This window comes from Orcinus orca, chromosome 14 (genome assembly GCF_937001465.1).
Source record: "Orcinus orca chromosome 14, mOrcOrc1.1, whole genome shotgun sequence".
NCBI lineage: Eukaryota > Metazoa > Chordata > Mammalia > Artiodactyla > Delphinidae > Orcinus > Orcinus orca.
Window position 1 is genome coordinate 28,339,413 of NC_064572.1, and position 18,113 is coordinate 28,357,525.

General features: G+C 53.0%; 1 protein-coding gene across 1 annotated transcript in view; it reads left to right on the forward strand.

The window, feature by feature from the left end:
• LOC101270486 (collagen alpha-1(XIII) chain) overlaps positions 1 to 13,508 on the forward strand; it is an 84,324-nt gene extending 70,816 nt beyond the window's left edge. Inside the window, exons 33-38 of the mRNA XM_033407581.2 lie at positions 73 to 126; positions 1,310 to 1,363; positions 2,395 to 2,430; positions 8,404 to 8,481; positions 11,375 to 11,413; positions 13,044 to 13,508. Coding sequence (XP_033263472.2) covers positions 73 to 126; positions 1,310 to 1,363; positions 2,395 to 2,430; positions 8,404 to 8,481; positions 11,375 to 11,413; positions 13,044 to 13,046 — 264 coding nt within the window. The 3' untranslated portion in view covers positions 13,047 to 13,508. The remainder of the gene's footprint in view (positions 1 to 72; positions 127 to 1,309; positions 1,364 to 2,394; positions 2,431 to 8,403; positions 8,482 to 11,374; positions 11,414 to 13,043) is intronic.
• The last annotated feature ends 4,605 nt before the right edge of the window (positions 13,509 to 18,113 follow it).

Consider the following 18,113-nt stretch of genomic DNA (forward strand, 5'->3'; position numbering starts at 1 on the left):
GGTGTCGTGCGGGGCTCCCGGGGCTCCCCTCGGCGTCAGGACCCTCACCTCTGTGCTCTTTCACCTCCCCAGGGTACTCCAGGACCAATTGGAGTTCCAGGCCCAGCGGGACCAAAGGGAGAGAGGGTGAGTGCTCAGCGAGCCGGGAGCCTGGACCACCAGGACAGGGGGGGCCCTGCTGCCCCTCTCAGCCTCGGGTCCTCAGCCCCTGCAGCCCACAGGGCCACCGCGTCAGCCAGCCATCTCGGCCCCCATCCGTTCCTCCTCGACCCGGCAAGCACCTCATCCATGTCTTCTCTGGATGACCCTCCCAGCCCATGGGGTGGCAGGCAGGCCTGAGGTGCTCATTTTGTAGCTACAAGTGGACAGAGACTTGGAGAGCTTCCTTCACTCAGCTTCCGGTCACCTGGCATCAGTCCCAGGGGCCACACAAGGCCCCAGGCCCTGCTGTCACCGGACACGCCTCAATTCTGCAGTGATTTAGGGATACGGCATGAAACAGAGTGCCAGGTGGTGTTAGAAAACCTGGGAGACATCGAGAAGCCAGGAGACCTGTGCCTCAGGCCGGCTACCAGGGGTCACGTCTCCCGCAGCCAGGGTGGCGGGCGGAGGCAGGAGAGTTCCGCGCGGCGGCTCCTCCCAGCCTGGCCCGGTTTCCGCACCGCGGGGCCTGGGGTCGCTGGGGGCCCGGCTTGGGTGCTGGACCTCTGAGTGGCCGTCTGCTGGGCTCTCTGCCCGCGGGAGCAGCTCTCCCTCTTGCCGTCTGCCGCCGGGGGCTCTATCGCTACGCTCTCGGGTCCCACAGCTGGCAGAGGGGAGGGAGGAGAGGGTGGGGAGCTTCTGGAGAGAGGCGTGGGCTTCCCTGAGATCACCAGCCACTGGGGGAACCAGGGTGGCTGCTCCGAGGGGTGACACAGCTTCGAAGAGAAATCAGAGCTCTCTTCCTCTCCCCGTTCGCCCCCGTCTCCCTTGTCCGTGCCCGTTTCCTGCTCCTGTTCTCCCCACTGCTTCTGCCTCTGGCCAACTTGTACCCCCACTGTCCAGTCCTTCCTAAGCGCGTTGGGGGGCCAGGCTTCGTGGAGGGAGGGTGAGAGAGGCTTCCAGGCCCCCTCCTCGGGGCAGAGTCCTCAGCAGTCACCCCACCTTCACCCCGCCCTCCGCCCAGCCCTCGCTTCCTTGTTTGGGGGCGGGGGGTGTCTCTTTGAAGAGACTGGAAAGGTTTCCCAAGTTTTGTATGAAAACAGAAAATGGCTGACGGGAGGTTGTTACCATGTCAGAGAAGGCTTATGTGTTCTTTCTCCGGTTTCAGGGCAGCAAAGGCGACCCTGGGATGACAGGACCAACGGGAGCAGCTGGGCTTCCTGTAAGTCTCATGGGCTCAGAGGCTGCTCTCCACCTGCCCTGGTCCCCCCCAGAAGCACTGCCAAAACAGAACACCCAGAGCCTGGGGCAGAAAATCTAGGGCCAAGCGACAGTGCCCAGTTCTGTGGCGGTGGAAGCAACCGACAGCCACTAGCCCACGCGCTAGAACTTCCCCGCCGGGCACCGCTAGAGGCGAACCCTGGCGCACACGGCCCCTGTTAGGGAACCACGTCCTCAGCCGTGTGCACCGTCTAACTGGCTGTAGCAAACACAGATGAGCACCTTCCGCTGCAGGGCTCTGTGCTCAAGGCAGCGGGGGTCTCACAGGTGAATGTGCCACGGCCCGTACCCTCGAGGAGGGACCGAACCAGGTCCAGATCACCATCGGGCAAGGAGACATCTCCTGAGACGGGCAGCTTCCCACGGGACTGGCTTTCCATCTGCAGCCGACGTCTCCTTGCTGGCTTATAGAAGTCGGCTGCCTACGAGAGCCAGGACTTTGGTTTCCCACCCGCTTGAAGGTCATACACTTGTTCGTGGTTCCATGCTCGGCTGTGCTTTGGCTAAGTAGGCACCTCCGGCCAGTCTTTGCCTCGTGCCCACTCCCCAGCTAAAGACAAGGGGAGCAGCCGGCACCTTGAAAAGAGGGGCTCGGGAGCTTTGGAGTCATTTTTCTAGCAAGCGGCTGGTGGGAGAGCCATGCAAATCCCTGCCCTTCCAGGAGAGGTCTCTGCGCCCAGACCGTGTCCTCAGCACGGACCATCTAGAAGAACTCGGCCGCAGGCCAGGGCATTGGTGCCAAGAGAGAAAACCAGAACTGTGTTTGACTTTACCCATAACTCGTTATCTGTCTCTAGGTCAAGTTCCTTGAGCAGTTTTCTCCTTTGTCCCCCTTCTGTAAAATGGGGATAATTAAGCCCGTCTCCGATGAATTAGGCACCAGTAAAGAGCTTTATGAGCCTGGAAGGAAGGACGGTACGGCCATCCTGTGCCTTCTCATTAACCTGTCTTCGTTTCTCTGATTTACTGCAGGGTTTACACGGACCACCCGGGGACAAAGGAAACCGGGTGAGTCTGAGTCCTCGCACTTTGGCTGTGGTTACTAATGTCATCATGGTGAGGTGAAATGACCAACTGGGGATTCCTGACCCAACATGGAAATACAGTCTTTCCTGATATAGCATCCTAAATTAAAAGGCTTTATAGTGAGGGGCTCCATCCATAGCATTACAGGGAGCCCGGGACCTAATCTTGAAATTGCAGCATGTATTTTTCCGCGTGGAAAGGGGAGGCTGAATCCCAGGGCAGCCGTCAGATTAGCATCGCCATCCAGTAACAGGAGCCACGTGCCCGGCTCTCTCTAGCTTGCCCTGATAATGGGCCCCTGAATGGTATTTTTACATCCGTCGTTGCTGTGTCCTAGTCTTCTGACACTTAGTTTTACCAGGCATCCCAGGCCACTGGTGAGAGAGAAAATAAATCCCAGTTCCAAGAACAAGCAGACAGCTGTTGTACACAGCCAACCCTTTAAAAAGCTATCCCAGCCATTATTTCTCTTGGGACGAATCGGCAGGACTATGAAATCGTGCCTTTCGAGGCCCCCAGCTGCCCCTTTGGTTTCTGCCGTGTTCACCAAGACGCAGTTGCTGAGTGTCCGTCCACAGCACCCACAGCCACCTGATGGCACATGACACGTGGCACCTTTGTGCCCAGGAGAGATCATCCCACTGCATCTGACCGAGGGATGACTTTTGGGTTCCCTTCTAGGACGTCTCATTGGCTGCCTCATCACAGGGGTTCTCAGTGGGATGCACGTCCCCTAGAAGCCCAAGAGCATCTTCTAGTGGGAATAATACCCAAGGATCTTAGAGGTGAAAGAGGAGTGGGACGAACCGATGGAGAAACGAGGCCCTGAACTATGATAACATGTACTGAGTTCCCAGGACTGTTAGAGACAGAGCAGGTGGCTTCCAGAACCCAGGCCTTCCGCTGATCTTTGAACACCGATAACCGTGTTTATGGCTAGAACATGCCAGAATCTGTACATTTATATCTGGCATCAATGCAAGTCTCTTCCATTTAAGATCGATTTATTGAATGCTTCCATATTCCTAAATTTTCCTTTCTGGCAGCTGGTCAAAAGCAATCAATCTGTCCCATATATCCTATGAACAAGAAGGAAGAGGCAGAGCGACCCCTCCCAGACTGTCCATGGGGAGCCCAAGTCTAGAAACCCCTGGAATAAACAGTTCTACTTCCAGAAATGGGCCAGCCTGTTCAGGCAGGCTGGGAAGCCCACCTTCGTTACTGTGGCATCCAAGAATTTAGGCCACTGAAATAATTGATCATTGCACCTCTCAGTTGACATACTAACCTTTCTAATTTATGTCTAAAGTGCTCCGGTGTTCTTTGTTAATTCGATTAACACTTGTTAAACCTATCTCTTATGACTTTTTCAGTTGGCTTGAGGCACCGGGCATTTGAAGGCTGCAAAGCTAGTCCTCCCATTGGTAGTGACTGTGTGCTCTAGAGGGCCGGCAGGCTGGTGGCTCTGATGCTCAAGGAACCGAGGTCATTGAATGAGCCGCTGAGTCCCCACTATCCAGTGGGGAAGTATTTCTTCTCCACTTGCTGTGTCCAAGGTTTTATACACTTCCCCCCAGTCCCACATATAAATCAGCAATATGTCAGTAAAAGTCAAGTCCAGAAAACAAGCAAGGTACCTGAACCTTCCTCTGAGTGCACCATAAAGAACCAGTCAACTCCTTCTAAAGGGCAGCTTTCCAAATCAAGGACCAGCTTGTTCTTCCATCTAAGACCTCTGACTGTCTGGATACCAGAACATCCTAGAAGAGTCCCACCTACAGCTCACCTCCTCTTCCAGACCTCTTTATACCACCAGCCCTAACAGGACTTCTAAGGGGAGAGATGAGGGTTTGGTAATGAAAGCCTACAAAATGAAGAAAGGTCCAGGCAGAGTCAGCTCTGTGCCCTGACCCGTGTTTTCTGGTGCCTGGAAGCTCAGAATGCTGACACTTTTGTCAAAGTAAAAGGCCAGGAGTGCTAAGATGACATTCTAGTTGGAAGCTTCACTGTTTCTTATGGAGATGAAGCTGGAGATGTTCAAGACGCCCGTGCCCACCGAGTGTGGAAGGGGGCTCCCAAACTTTGCCCCCATCACACCCGGGGTCCCCGTCAGAGAGGCTCGGGCGGGCTCCCCACCGTCTGTTATCCTATCTCACAGCCTTAAAGCCATGCTTCTCCAAGTACCGCCAGAGGATGGTCTTGGAGTCTCCTTTCTGCTCATGGAAGGAGGACAGTCCTTGTAGTGGTGGCCAAGGCCCAGAGCCCAAGATAGGCAGTTTTCCAAGGGGACACACATGCCAGGGGAATGATTCTGTCCTTGTCACTAGGGGCATTCTCCTGTCCATTAACAGCTCTGTGAATTTGGCCCAGGAGCCACTTTTAGGATGAAACAGTCCATCAGAGGATAAAGGGTGGTGTGAATTTGGCAATTTGGGTATCAGGAAAATTGGGTGTAACCGAGGAGCTGCCTGCAAGCCAGCCAACTGAAAGGTCTAAGAGTGTGCGGTGAGGCTCCTCCCACGCTGCGAGAGGTGCCATCTGGGGTGTGTGTGTACGTGTGTGGAAGTGTGCACGTGTGTGCCTGGGTGTACATGTGTGTGTGCATGTGTGTGCACGTATGTGTGTGCACACTTGTGTGTGTGCGTGTCTTGCTTCCCCAGGCCCCCTTACCTCCTAGCTCTCTCTCCTCTGCTCTCTCTCTCGGCCTCAGCCTGCTGCTTCTTTCCTTTACTCCTTCACTATTTCTCCCTCTAGATATGTTCACCCTATTATAATAATCCCATAGCCCTCATCCTTTCCCTTCCACTCCCCCAACTTCAATTTATTTCCTCTAAACGCAGTTTTGTACATTTATTTATTTTTTTAAGAAACCCCTGCTGCTTGACTCTCTTTGCCCCTCTCCCGTACCAGCTAGAATCCCCTCTGCACCAGGGCCCTTTTCATGTCCTCTTCGAGAGAGGGGAGCAGGGAGGATGGAGGTGAGGGTACTACTCTACTGTCTTTAAGGGGCACCCAATTAAGGCTATTTCCTGTGCCCTTAGAACATGACGGCCCAGAGTGCAAGTTTCCCATCCGGAAGGGACCACCGCTGACCCTCTGTTACCCACAGGCACATCATCACCATCCCCCACTCCCTGGGAGCTTCTCTCACCCTCTGAATTTAGGGAACTGTGCTCACTTTTGCACTGGCCTGACCCAAAGAGAATAAGGGGCCACATTCCTGAGAAAGTTTCCCATGGGGCTTCCCCCTCCGAACAGCTAGTGGTTTGGCTTGTCCACTGTCTGCAGATTGATCGTGCCATGACTTCCTCATTGGCGGGCATATCTTAGAGCCAATGAGATGACCCCTAAGATGCGTCTACATGTTTCCTCTTAAACACATCTCATTTTCTAAGTAAGCACCTGCATTTTAGAAAACTCACTTAGAAAGATGTGTTGGCAATTGCAGGCAACCTTTGCAATCAAGAAATGTGGGTAATTTCCAAAGACCTGGAGAAACGTCAAAAGTATTCTTATCCATTGCCTCCCTCTAAGGAACCCTGCAGCCTTCCACTGCGGGAACACGGTAGACACAAGACCATGCCGCTGGCAGCAGCCTTGGCTCCTGTACTGGCTGACAAGAAGTAGCGATCGTTACTGCTCTCTTTATGAAGCCACTGTCATTTACTGAGCACCTACTGTATTAGTGCACATTTAGTATTAAGCGCTAAATGTGCACAAAGACCTCGCAACAAAGTTTTTTTTTTTAACATCTATATTGGAGTATAACTGCTTTACAATGGTGTGTTAGTTTCTGCTGTATAACAAAGTGACTCAGCTATACATATCACAACAAAGTTTTGAGGGAGGTATTATTATCCCCATTTTACAGATGAAGAAACTGAGGTTCAGAGAGGTTAAGTTCCCAAAGTCATGTGGCTGATAAGAGGCAAATCCTATTCTGGCTCTAAGCCTTTGCTCTGACCACTTGGCCACCCACCCCAAGGGACACTGTGGAAGCCCCCAAGCATTAGACAACCGGCCTTCTGTAGAGGAGGAGAGTTCCCAGGAAGACTCTCCAGGGGCACACTTGGCCCCTTTATAGAGAAACCCAACATATAAAAATCCAAACTCAAATTAATTACCAAGAATTTCCCATAGCCCCACTTTAAATGGAGAGTGACCCTGACACATACAAAACAGGGTTCAGTTTAGAAAGACGATGTTTACTGAAGCTTTTCAGAGACAAATGGATTTCTTGAACCCACATACCCACATACAAATAGCTGCCTGTGACTTCAGACCAGGATGGACCAGAGACACACATAAAACGGGAGGACCCCGCCGAGAACCAGGTGCCACCTATAAGCCATGGACACACACGTGCCCTTGTACACACACGTGCGAGCACACACTAGTACATGCACACACTTGTGTACACATGCGCAAGCTCATATACACACATGCACAACCATGTATGTGCACACGCCTACACGCCGCATTCACAGCCATATGCACACACACACCCCAGGGCTCTAAACAAAATCACTTTGCCTCCTCATAGAATATCAAAGGGACGACAACCAGTTGGGACAAAAGCTGTCAGGCCAGACCCTTTCAAAAATGAACCCTCAAAGAGAAGGAAGTGGGTCCCCCAGGTTCATTATAGATGCACTCTGGGCTCAGAATTAGCAAAACTGGCCACCAGTATCATCCATCCGCACTTCCTCCCACCTCTGGCTCTCAGCCCTATTGCTCCCCGCCCCCTCCGCACCTGCCTTAGCCAAATTCTCAGGGACTGACCCCTAATCCTACTGGGGAGAATATCCTAATTGAGAGAATCTATTTTTCCCGCTTTCATTTTTTTTTTTCTGTCTCTAATGTTAACACATGAATGATCCTAAAGTTTTTATGTTATTTTTTTTCTTGGACTAAACCGTTATTTACAGGGGGAGAGGGGGAAGAAAGGCTCTAGAGGGCCTAAGGGGGATAAGGGAGACCAAGGAGCGCCTGGATTAGATGCCCCCTGTCCATTGGTATGTTTCCATCTATCACTTGGTTGTTCTGGGTTTTTCCTTGAGGTTTGCAAGCTGGAAACAAAGAAGGCAAATAAAAAGATGAAAACCAAATGACTCCACTGATGCCACCAAAACCGACCTGCTCATGTGACTGATGAAATTCTGCCTGCTGTTGGTGTTGCCCTAAAACCACAGCTGCAAGTAATTCCCGCTAAAGCCCTTTCCTTTGAAGATGCCGAACAACTGATGTGTGGAAACGGAGACACCACGAGGAAAGGGATTTGGGAGCAGGCCTGGGCTCTTAGCTCCAGGCTGGCTTTGGAAGCCAGTGTAGCGATTGTGAAACCCACCCCGCATTTGCCTTCTTCGTTTCGTGGCCACCTCTGTGGCCAGCAGTTCAAGCTGTCTGAATCCCCACTTGGTCAGGATGCAGGACACTGGGGTTAGCGTCTCCTGAGGGCCATCTATGCCCCAAACTGGGCAGAACGAGGCCAGAAAGGGGCTTTCCTACACAGCCTCCCAATGCTCACCAGCCATCCGGCTAAAACCTGTAAAGCTGCAGACCAAAATCTGTAGACAGACCCCCACGAAGCCTTCCCAAACCAGCCAACGACGAACGATTCGTGGCACATATGCCGGGCTTCTCAAGTGTCCCTCAACTCATTTGAAGGTCCTGAAATTATGATGCGCTGAAGTTGAAGTTCACCTGTGATTACTCCGAGTGAGTCTAGATGGAGAGGGGGCGGGATGTACACGTTCCAAAGCTCAACTCTCCCAGGAGCCAGAGATAGCACAAAAACTGAACTGGGAAGACGGGAATCAACTGGGAACTGGGGTGTATTTGTAGATGCCTCGAGGGTCCTGCATCCTGGCCAGGGTAGGACAGGGCCTGTCCACACCACAGTCGGAGCTGGCCAGCCTTGACCTAAATAATCATCGTGGTTGGTTTTGTGAACAGGGACACCGAGGTTTTAAAGGAGAGAAAGGGGAGCCGGGGTTACCAGGGCTGGACGGATTGGATGCCCCGTGCCCACTGGTATGGCATCACCCTCCCTTTCCTGCATGGCCAGTGTGGGCTTCCCCACGTGTGCGGCTTGTGCCTGTGCGCCTCTCCCGCTGCCCTGCACACTCCTGCTTGTCACTCTTCACTCAGTAGACACCAAGGGTCACCCTGCCTTAGCTGGTCCTCAGGGGGCTCCCGCCACGTTCCCCTCTTGCATGCAGAGTCTGCCAGGATGCTTTCTTGGCTTCCTCCTGCAGCTGCTTCAAAAGCCCATCACCTTAATGTGAGCGGCCCTCCCCACCCGATGCCAACCTTAGCTGCATCAGACCCTCCTTTCAGAACTGCTTCTAGATAAACCTGCCACCAGAAAGCAAGCCAGGGAAGTGGATTCTCAGGACAAGTTATTAGGATTGTGACTTCTCTTCCTTCACACACTGCAGTTAGTTGGAAAAGCGTTGGCAAAACATTTCAATGAGATGCCTCAGTTGGCCCCATGTCCCGCTCCACTCCAGCATCGCACGATTTAGCAGAGGAAAGATGGGCACCTTATGAACACGGGGAAGAATGAGGAGTTCTAGAACCAAAGTAGAGGAGGGGGTATGCTGACTGTTCTTCCGGCATAGATCTGGGATCACTGCCCCGGCGACACCCCCAGAACCAGGGGACGGTCCAAAATCAGGATTCTGGATCCTGTAGGGTTCATCCTTTATGCTTAAATCTCAGAAGACACTACAAGACCCTCCCTTGGTTTCCCTTTTTTTTTCATCTTTAGGTGGTTCACAACCAAAAAGTCTGAAAGAACCTGGAAAGGTTAAGAATGTAGTTAAGGAAGGGAAGGGAGAGACAGGGAGGGAGGGGCGACATTTAGGACCCGCTCCCAAGCATGTCCCACCTAAGTGGTGGCATTTCTGGTCCCGCGGGGCCCAGTCCCTCTCCAAGCAGGGACACCTGAGGCTTCTACAGCAATCCTTTGGACATACTGCAGGGGAAGCAGGAGACGGCACTCCAATCCAAGGCAATTGGCTCAAAAACTTCCTGCTCTCCTAAATTTCTGGAGGAGGTTTGGAGCTCGTGGATCTAGTTTCAGACCAGTAATTGTCAGATGAGCATTCCCAGCCTCACATCCCCACCCCAGGGTGACACAGGAATTATCTCTGTGTGACCCTGACAGGTGACCGTAGAGCCCCTGGAAGGGACTATTTAGGACCACACAGGCAACACGAAGGACGGCAGAGCAAGCAGCGTCGCAAGCCTCCCGTTCCCACCGCGCTCCCCACCTTCCCACCCCCACCTTGAACCCCCAGCATGCAGCGCGCACCGCACAGGCGCCTTTCTCAGCCATGGAATCTCCCGCGCCCTCCGCGGCACCTCCGTTAACCAAGCAGCCAGGCGTCCCCTCTGCCATGACCCTTCCCACGATCTGAACACTTGAGTTCTGACAACTGCAGCCCTGGCCTCCCTGCTTCTCACCCACACACTGTCACTCCCCTCTGCCTGCCCAGCCCTCCTCTGTCCCCCCTGCCACCATCCACGTGCCAGTGGGAATGCCCCTGTGGTCCACGGAGGCTCCTCTCCCTTCCAGAGACCGTGTGAAGTGTCGCATTGTGGCGGGCTGGGGAAAGGGACAGAGGTCCTCATGGAACCCTGGGATGCACCACCTCATCCTGCAGACCCTCCCCGACCCAGAGGGGACAATGAAAGTTATCTGGATTTGACCTTACTGGCATTTTCTCCAATAACATTTGTGTGTGACTTTTGCTGTGGAAGTGTACATGCCTTGCCTTTCTTGTTTCTCATTGTTGCTGTTCGCCCTCTCCTGCGCTGTGTTACTGTGGAAGTGGGGCGGGGCTGGGGGGCTGTTGATCGGGAATTTTAGTACAAGGTAACTAGACTTCTGCGGCCCCCGTGCAGGGCCGGCTGTCTGCTGGATGCCAGGTGAGTGGTTTTGGCACCTGTCATGGGTGGATGAGTAGGTCCAGGGCACAGGGTGCTCCCATTCCGGCTTCGCGGGGGCTGACCACTTGCTGCAGTCCCCTGAAACCTCGTGTGCGTCTCTTTCTCTGCCCTGGAGCCTGGAGTTCTAGAATCTGGGCTGCAATTCTAATAGACCCGGACTAAGAACCAGATCTTTGCCCTGGTTCAACCTCACCCTCCCCACCTGCCTCTAAGTGGTTTCTAGGGTCCTGCAGGGAGTGCCAGAGCAGCCAGGATAGCAGGGCCCGAGGAGACTCGGGACGTCCTGAGGCTGTAGGTGCTCCGGAGGTGCACCGGCAAAGGGAACAAGCGGCACCCGGTGGCTTCCCATTCCACCACTGCCTCTTCCCCCCAAGTCCCCAGCAATGGCTGTGCCAGGAGCCCTGCCTCCCTGCTGAAGGCACCTCAGGCCCACATTGCAATGCCTGTGAAATCACCCCTCCTCCTCCTTACTGACCACCAGGTGGGAATTGCCTAGATGTCCTCCCCTAGCTGCTAAGGAAGAGAGAAAAAATCAGAGAATGGAAGAAGTGGGGGCGGTCGTTTCATAGAGCCGCACCTGCCCCAGGTTTTACGGAGGAGGAAACTGAGGCCCCCAAGCGCTGAGTGACGCCCACGGGCACCCCGCGCTCAGTACAGCCCGAGGGGAGACCAGCAGGCCTCTAGTCTGTCCTCTCCACAGCATTCAGGTGACCCCTGCTTGCTGAGCCCACAGGCTAGTGTCTTGGCCTTGCACTGTAACTACATGTGAGCTTGGCCAGTGGGCAGACGGGCAGGCTTGCTTCCTGCCTCCTTTCGGCTCAGCCCTGGGGTAGAGAAAAGAGACAGACTATATCGGGGGGCCGCACCCTGATCGGCCGCCGCGATGTTTGTGGCCCTTGTTCCCCCTGTCCTGCTGCTTGGTGGGCCATCCCGCAGAGTCTGAGCCGTCTGCCTTCCTTCCTCACTGCAGGGTGAAGATGGCTTGCCAGTCCAGGGCTGCTGGAATAAGGTAAGGTTTCCCAGGGTTCTAGTGCCTTGGAGCAGAGGTGTCCTTGGGCTCCTTTCTCTATGGTGGAATAAAGCATGCACTATTTCCATTCTGGGCCTTTCTGCAGATGAGGTAGCAAGACATGGGTCAAAAAAGGAACAATCCCACAGGCAGGGTGCCCATTAAACACCCTCCCACTCACTGCACAAAATTGAGAACATTTAAAAATGATTTTTAAGGCATCTGCAAACCCGAGTGTATGGAAGTTCCATGTAGTCAGACAGATGACATCTTTATGCTTTGTGTGGTTAAATTATACAATACTTCTCCTGCAAGGAGTTCTAAACCATGTTTTAAAATTAGTTATTATTAGCTAGTCTCATAGTGCTCGTAGGAGGCCATTTAAGCCATCATCCAGATATAGGAAATCTAAGTTGTTTAAACTATAAAGTCACATAGATTCTATACCTCCTCCTAGAGATCGGCCAGCTCACCACTCTACCTTGCCCCTTGAACTTAAGCTGTCAGAGCTCCATGCTTCTGCACATGAGACCTGCAGCCCAACCTCAACCTACCAACAATGAGGTTTCATTTGTTCACACTTGCCCCTGCATTTGCCATCATTAAAGCCATCTGACAGCACTGGGCTGGGTCCTTACATGCAATCACCCCACTCATCCAGGGCCTCCAAAGTGCAAGGCTCCCCGGCATGACCAGGGCCACTGGTTTGCTAATCCAGAAGCCCAGCTTGGTCCTGGCAAAGGTAGCAGCTGCCATGCAGTCCCACCCACGGCCTCCCTCCACCTTGCCTCCCGCTCAGAGACTTCATGCCAGCCCTTTATCACTGAGGTCTCAAGGTGTGGGTTCATCCTCATTAAAGGGCTGGAGTCCACTACCTGCCTGAGAGTTTGCGCTTAGCTGATCCAGTCCTGCCCAGTGACAGCAGAGTCACACTTACAATGAGATGAATACAATCCTCCGGCTAAGTGCCCACAATCTCATTAGTTCATGCGATTCAGTAAAAGCGATGAAACCACCCAGGTACCTAAAGCACCCCTAACCAGAGAAAGGGAAAGCTCAGCCCTCAAGGGAGATGCCTCCCCAAGAATCTGTCTCTCTCGCTGTGCCTCGCCCTCTCGGTGAGTTCCTGTAGACCTAGTTAGCTCCAAGAAGAAGGAAAGGGGTGCGTCCCCTAAGAAAAAAGATTTTCTTCTTCAAGGTTGCTGTGGATGGTTAGGAGATAGAAATGGTTGGGCTTAGCAGGGGAAGAACAGCCTACTCTCGAGAGCTGCAATGTCTGGGAGAAACAACTAGAGAGCCTGGTGTCTGTTGGTTCACACCATTAATTCATTTTGGGAAGATGCAATTAATTCAACAGCCAGGCCTCCAAAGGCAGCATAGGGAGAAAGTGCCCTCTAGTGGCCAGGACGGGGAATGACTGGAAAGAGAAAGTGGTTTCCCACCCTCAGGATGCTGAGAGCCAGCACCAGGGTCTTGGAACGAAGCGGGCTCCTGACTCCCCCAGTTCCCCTACCCAAAGCTCCCATCCAACCCAGGACAAGACCCACCTCGTTTCCCACAAGGGAAATAAACACTCACAGACCAACTGACACTAACTCCATGTTGTTTTGTGTTTGTTTTTGTTTTGCAGTGATGCCTCTAACCTGGGATTGGCCTGTGTGTGTGTTTGTAAATAGAATATTTATTTTTATACAGTTTCCACTTTTTGAAAATGCCCAAAGTATGATGCATCTTACAGATTATTAAAAAAAAAAGGAAAGCCTGCATATTTTGTACAGAAAATACCAACCTCTTCCCTTTTGTTTACAAGATGTTTTGTATACGTCTAAGACTCTAATACACTTTTCGTTAGTGAGTACGGCTGTACGTTTGCATGATATTTGTGCACACTTATTAAGTATTGAAGCTTAATAAATTATTGTGTTCCAGTGCCAAAGGGGGCCAACCAGCACTCAGGTGCTGGCTAGTTTATGTGTGACTTCAGAGATACATGGAGTTCCATGGTGTTTGCTAAGCTAGGTGTGTCTCAGAATATTTTAAACTCTTATGGATTTTCATTATTAAAAAAATTAAACATGGCAATTCTTGATCCTGATTCATCACTAAATTAAATACATTCTTTTCTTGTGAAATCAGGAAGTTCCAGAAGCGGAGGGTCCTCAGAAGTTTAATGGTTTGAACCATTAAGTCCAACAGAGGGAGGGCTGGGACTATATTAAGCAACGTCTATTATAATGTACCCCAAGTTCATTACAGTGCCACATGAAGTGTGTAAAGTTCAGTTGTGCTGAAACCCTCGAAGCCCCCAAGGTTACAAAGGGCTACTTGCTACTGCTTTTGTTTTTTGGTGGCTTTTTGGTTTGTTTTTCTTTCTTTTGGGGCTGCAATCACTAGTAGCAGCTATTGCTGACGATGGCCATTCATTTGCTATAGATTTGCAAGGTCTACTCACAACTAGCAGTTGAAAAGTTTGCCTCACAGCCATTCCGCTCCAACAAAGAACGCTCAGAAAACAGGAATCTGGGCAAGATATTGGCAATCTGAAGCTGTTTTTATTTTTTAAGAAGCAGAGTTTTACGGTTTTCTGTACTGTTCTTAGTATAGTGCTTATAAAGGTCTTGCTGCTTATAAATAAAATAAACCTATTTTAAAGTAGGTAAGTATTACCTATGGGGCAGCACACAGGTTTACTGTTACGTGTTACAACATAATTGGTGCTTCTAGAGGGCTTGAAAATAACGAAGTACTTGGGTAATTTAAACACCCCCCCCCATTTTGTTTGCACTTTGATGTGTCTTTATATGTATATCCTTTCATCATAGACAGTACAAAGTCACACTGAAACGGAGACCCTGTCCACGCATGGTAACAGACACTCTAAGTTAATGAGCTTCACATTCGTGGGACCCCTGCCACATTGTGAGGTCGCACTCACAGACTCTTCATCTTCATGGGACCACCACATGCTGCCCAGACCCCAGGGACCTTACCAGCGTGCTTACCAAATATCCACTCAGATATTTTGGAAACCAGACACCTTTCTCCCCTGAGTCTTGGCTTCCTTGTTTGAAAAGTGAAGCAGTTGAATTAGAGCTACTGTCTGTGGTCATCTCTCCCCTCCACTGGTGGCAGAAGCATGAGGGACCCAGGCCCCAGCCACCAGCTGGTACACACTGCCCTTCCTACAGAGGGAGCATTCCAGGATGCCGCACTCCCCGATACTCCCGAGCCCAGGGATGCTCCTCGTCCCAAGCCTGCTCCCCAGAAGCTCCACCAGGCACAGTGAGGGCAAGCCTGGCCCTTTCAGGGGTTAAGACAATATTTTAATTTTCATTTCTTTTAAACTCAAAAGAAAAAAAATGAATATATAATCGTGAATCCAGCTAGGTTCTACCAGAGCAGTCATAAAATATAATTTTTTTGTATTTTTCTGGAGGAAGGAGTCTACACAGGCAAAAGTGCCCAGAGCCCCTGAAAGTTGTAGCACAGCTCTGCCCAGCCTCTGCTCCTGGAGATGTGCTCTTGCCCTGGCTCCACTGACTTATGCCTCCTGCAATGCCACCCTCCTCACCTCCACCCCCTCATCTGAGGTCCTGAGGAATCAGAGTGTAACCTGGTTTTCCTAGAACCACTGCCTCATCCCCTTTCAGGGTCTCACTGGAGCAATCAGAGCCCACTGATGATCTCAAAATAGAGTCAAACATAAACTGGAAAGATCCAGAAACAGATTCTGTGTTAGCTGAAGACCCTGAATAACTCTTGAGCAAACCAAAACCTTACTCTGTGTCCATCCTGGTGTTATTATTCATTTATTTATTACACCTCAGCTAATAAATACCACAAAGGGTTCAAAGTCACTTGCAAGAATACAGATAATAAAATAGAAATATGTGTAAAAAAAGTTTAAACGTCAGAGTCAAGGAAAAATAAATCAGGCAGTGGCAGGCGAGCCTGGGATAGGCAGGGAAGAACCTCACACATTTCACCCCCAGGGGCCTGGTGGGCAGAGGAAAAAACCAATCAGCCTGGTTTCAGCATCCACACTGCCCTCCCCTGGGGGGCAATTCACTGAGGCTGGACCCTGTGTACACACATTGTCTCCCCCCGGGGTTTGGTGCCTCGTGTATCCTCAACCCGGACATGCTCCCCGTCACAGGGCTGCGAGCGGCACACCCCCAAACCCCAGACTCCTGACGTCAGGGAGCCCCAGGCCTCACTACTTGGACCTTAACCCAACTCAACTCCATGTCAGATGGGTTAGAAGCAGGGAGACAAATGGTCAGCAGGGGGGCTCGGCACTCATGCTGGCAGACAGGAGAACAGGAAGAGGCAGGTGCTAGAGGGACGTGCGGGGAGGCAGGCGGGTGCCTTGCAGGAGGAAGGATGGACCAGGGGGCGCCGCACAAGGCGCTGGTGGCAGAGAGGGCTCGGGGAGGTTAAAATGCTCACTCTGGTTCTGGGGACTTGCAGCCCCCCTTGTTGAGAGCTGCTTGCTCAAGGAGTGAGTGAGGCACCGAGCCCTGCCCTGGGGGCAAATCACGGCCCTGTTGGTGAATGTTCTCTGGGACCTGCAGGCAGCTGGTCTGGAGAACCACCTTCTCTGGTTCGCTCCCCTCCCCATGCGGTGGCACCAAGCGCACCTTGTAGCCGGCACTGTCTGCTTGGAGACTTGCAAACACCCAGCTGGACAAAAGACTGAGCCAGTGCCCTCGTGGGTGACAGTGTAACAGAGTCCTCTAGGCCCAAATAAGGACTCTCATCAAGGTCAGCCACTTGTGCCTGCGCAGTCATGAGGCCAAAGGAAGCCCCACCTCGCTCAGGAGGTGACAGCCCTTCCACACACCCCACTGCCCCATCGCAGCCTCCCCCAGTGCCTCCTTCCTGCCTGGTCTCCCTTCCCGGGGCCCGCTTCACCTGGCAGAATGGGATACCACAGACGTGGGGAGGGCCAGGGTCAGCCCGTGAAGCAGGAGGGCACTGGCTAGGCGTCAGGAGCCTCAGCTCCCAGCCCTTTCTATCTGGCTAACTATCTGGCCTGGGGCGACGCACTCCAAGTCACAGTTTCCCCAGGTGTCAGTGACAGGTGACCTCTGACATCCTGAAACCCCCTGATTCCACTGACCATTCGGCTCCTGGAAGGACTGGGATGCCGGAGCATTCCATGCCCCTCCACCTAGAGTCATTTTTGGCTGTGACAGTATCGTGCATGGAGCTGGCCTTGCAAATCTGTGTGCCGCATGCGTGTGCTTCGTAATCCTGAGTGACAAGACTCCTGGACTTGCCCTGGGGCGTGGGTGAGCGGAGCAGCTTCCCTGGGGCAGCCGTGGCTGCAGAGATGGGGTCTCTCACAGAGGTGTCCACGCTGCTGCATTCGTCAGAGTCAGCAGTGCAGCTTTAACCACCCGGCATGCGGCTGGAGCCCCAGAGCCCCACGAACATACAGGGACACTGCTGCCTTCCTCACACCAGGCTCCCGGCTCCCCTCCCGGGGCCCCACACACACACCTGCAGCCTGGCCTCGCCCCCTACCCGGCACCTGGACACACTCTCAGGCAACTCGAGATGTCAAGCACCTAAGACTCCATCCACACCACCAAAAAGAGGGCAGGCCACTGATGAGTGACCCAGGAAAGAGGAGGAAATCCACACAGAGACGGAGGACAGAGAAGGAAGTGGGGGGCCAGGGAGGAACGGCAGCGCATTTCTCCAAGGAGGGGAACTTGCAAGGGACGGGGAGGAGGGCACAGGGAAGGGAGCTGGATTTTCGGCCAAGGCAGAATTCCACATGCAGTGACCCTCCAGTTCCTAGACCAGCCCTGCCTCTGAGGAGGGGGCAGAGCTGAGCCAGGGACAGAAGCCTTGCACCACGGGGGCCTCCCCAGCAGGGCCTCCCTTTCCAGGTCTACTCGCTGACCCCGGCATGCATCCTCTGCTTCCCCCTCCACACCTGGCCCGTGCAGGGCCCTGGCCCTGGAATGCCATGCTTTCTCACCTGTCAAAGGTCTACCTCCTCCTAAGGCCCAGCTCAGACTCCATGGCCCTGGGAATACCTCTCTGGGTTCCTCAGCTAGATGAGTCTCCCCCCCTGGAACAACCAGGAACTCTGCTTTTCTTCCTCCACCTTCTATTAGCCTGGGAAAGTCGGTCTCCCATATTAGACAATGAACTCTTAGCGGAGAAGGACTTTCTCATTCACTGGGCTCCTGAGGGACCAAGCTCAGGTCTCCCTGCCAGGGCCCTGGCCTGGGCTCATAAACGCCCCTGACCTGCTGAGTTATCAATCTACTTTATGAAGCACCTACCATGTGCAGGCATTGGGAGGCAGCTGGGGCTCCTAGCGACCGGAAGACACAGCCGGCCCTCCAGGAGTTAATGGGGTGCCCAGCAGCGCAAGGCCTGTGCTGAGTGCTAGTGAGGGCGCGTCTGAGGAGGCCAAGGCTGCCAGCGTGGCCAGAATGAAGCGAGGCCTGGGGGGTCCAGGAAGGAATTAATAGCAGAGGAGGAGGAGCTGACCGCTGCAGACAGGCGGGCCCCTCCCTTGCCACATCCTCATAGAATCTTCCAGTGGGCAGGATCCTGGGCCACGCCAGCTTCTCAAATCAGGGGAGGGCAAACAGGATTGTGGTGGAAGGGGACAGAGAGGTCCAAACAGGGAGGGTACCTGCCAAGGTCACCAGGTCAGTGGGACCCCCGGCTCGGG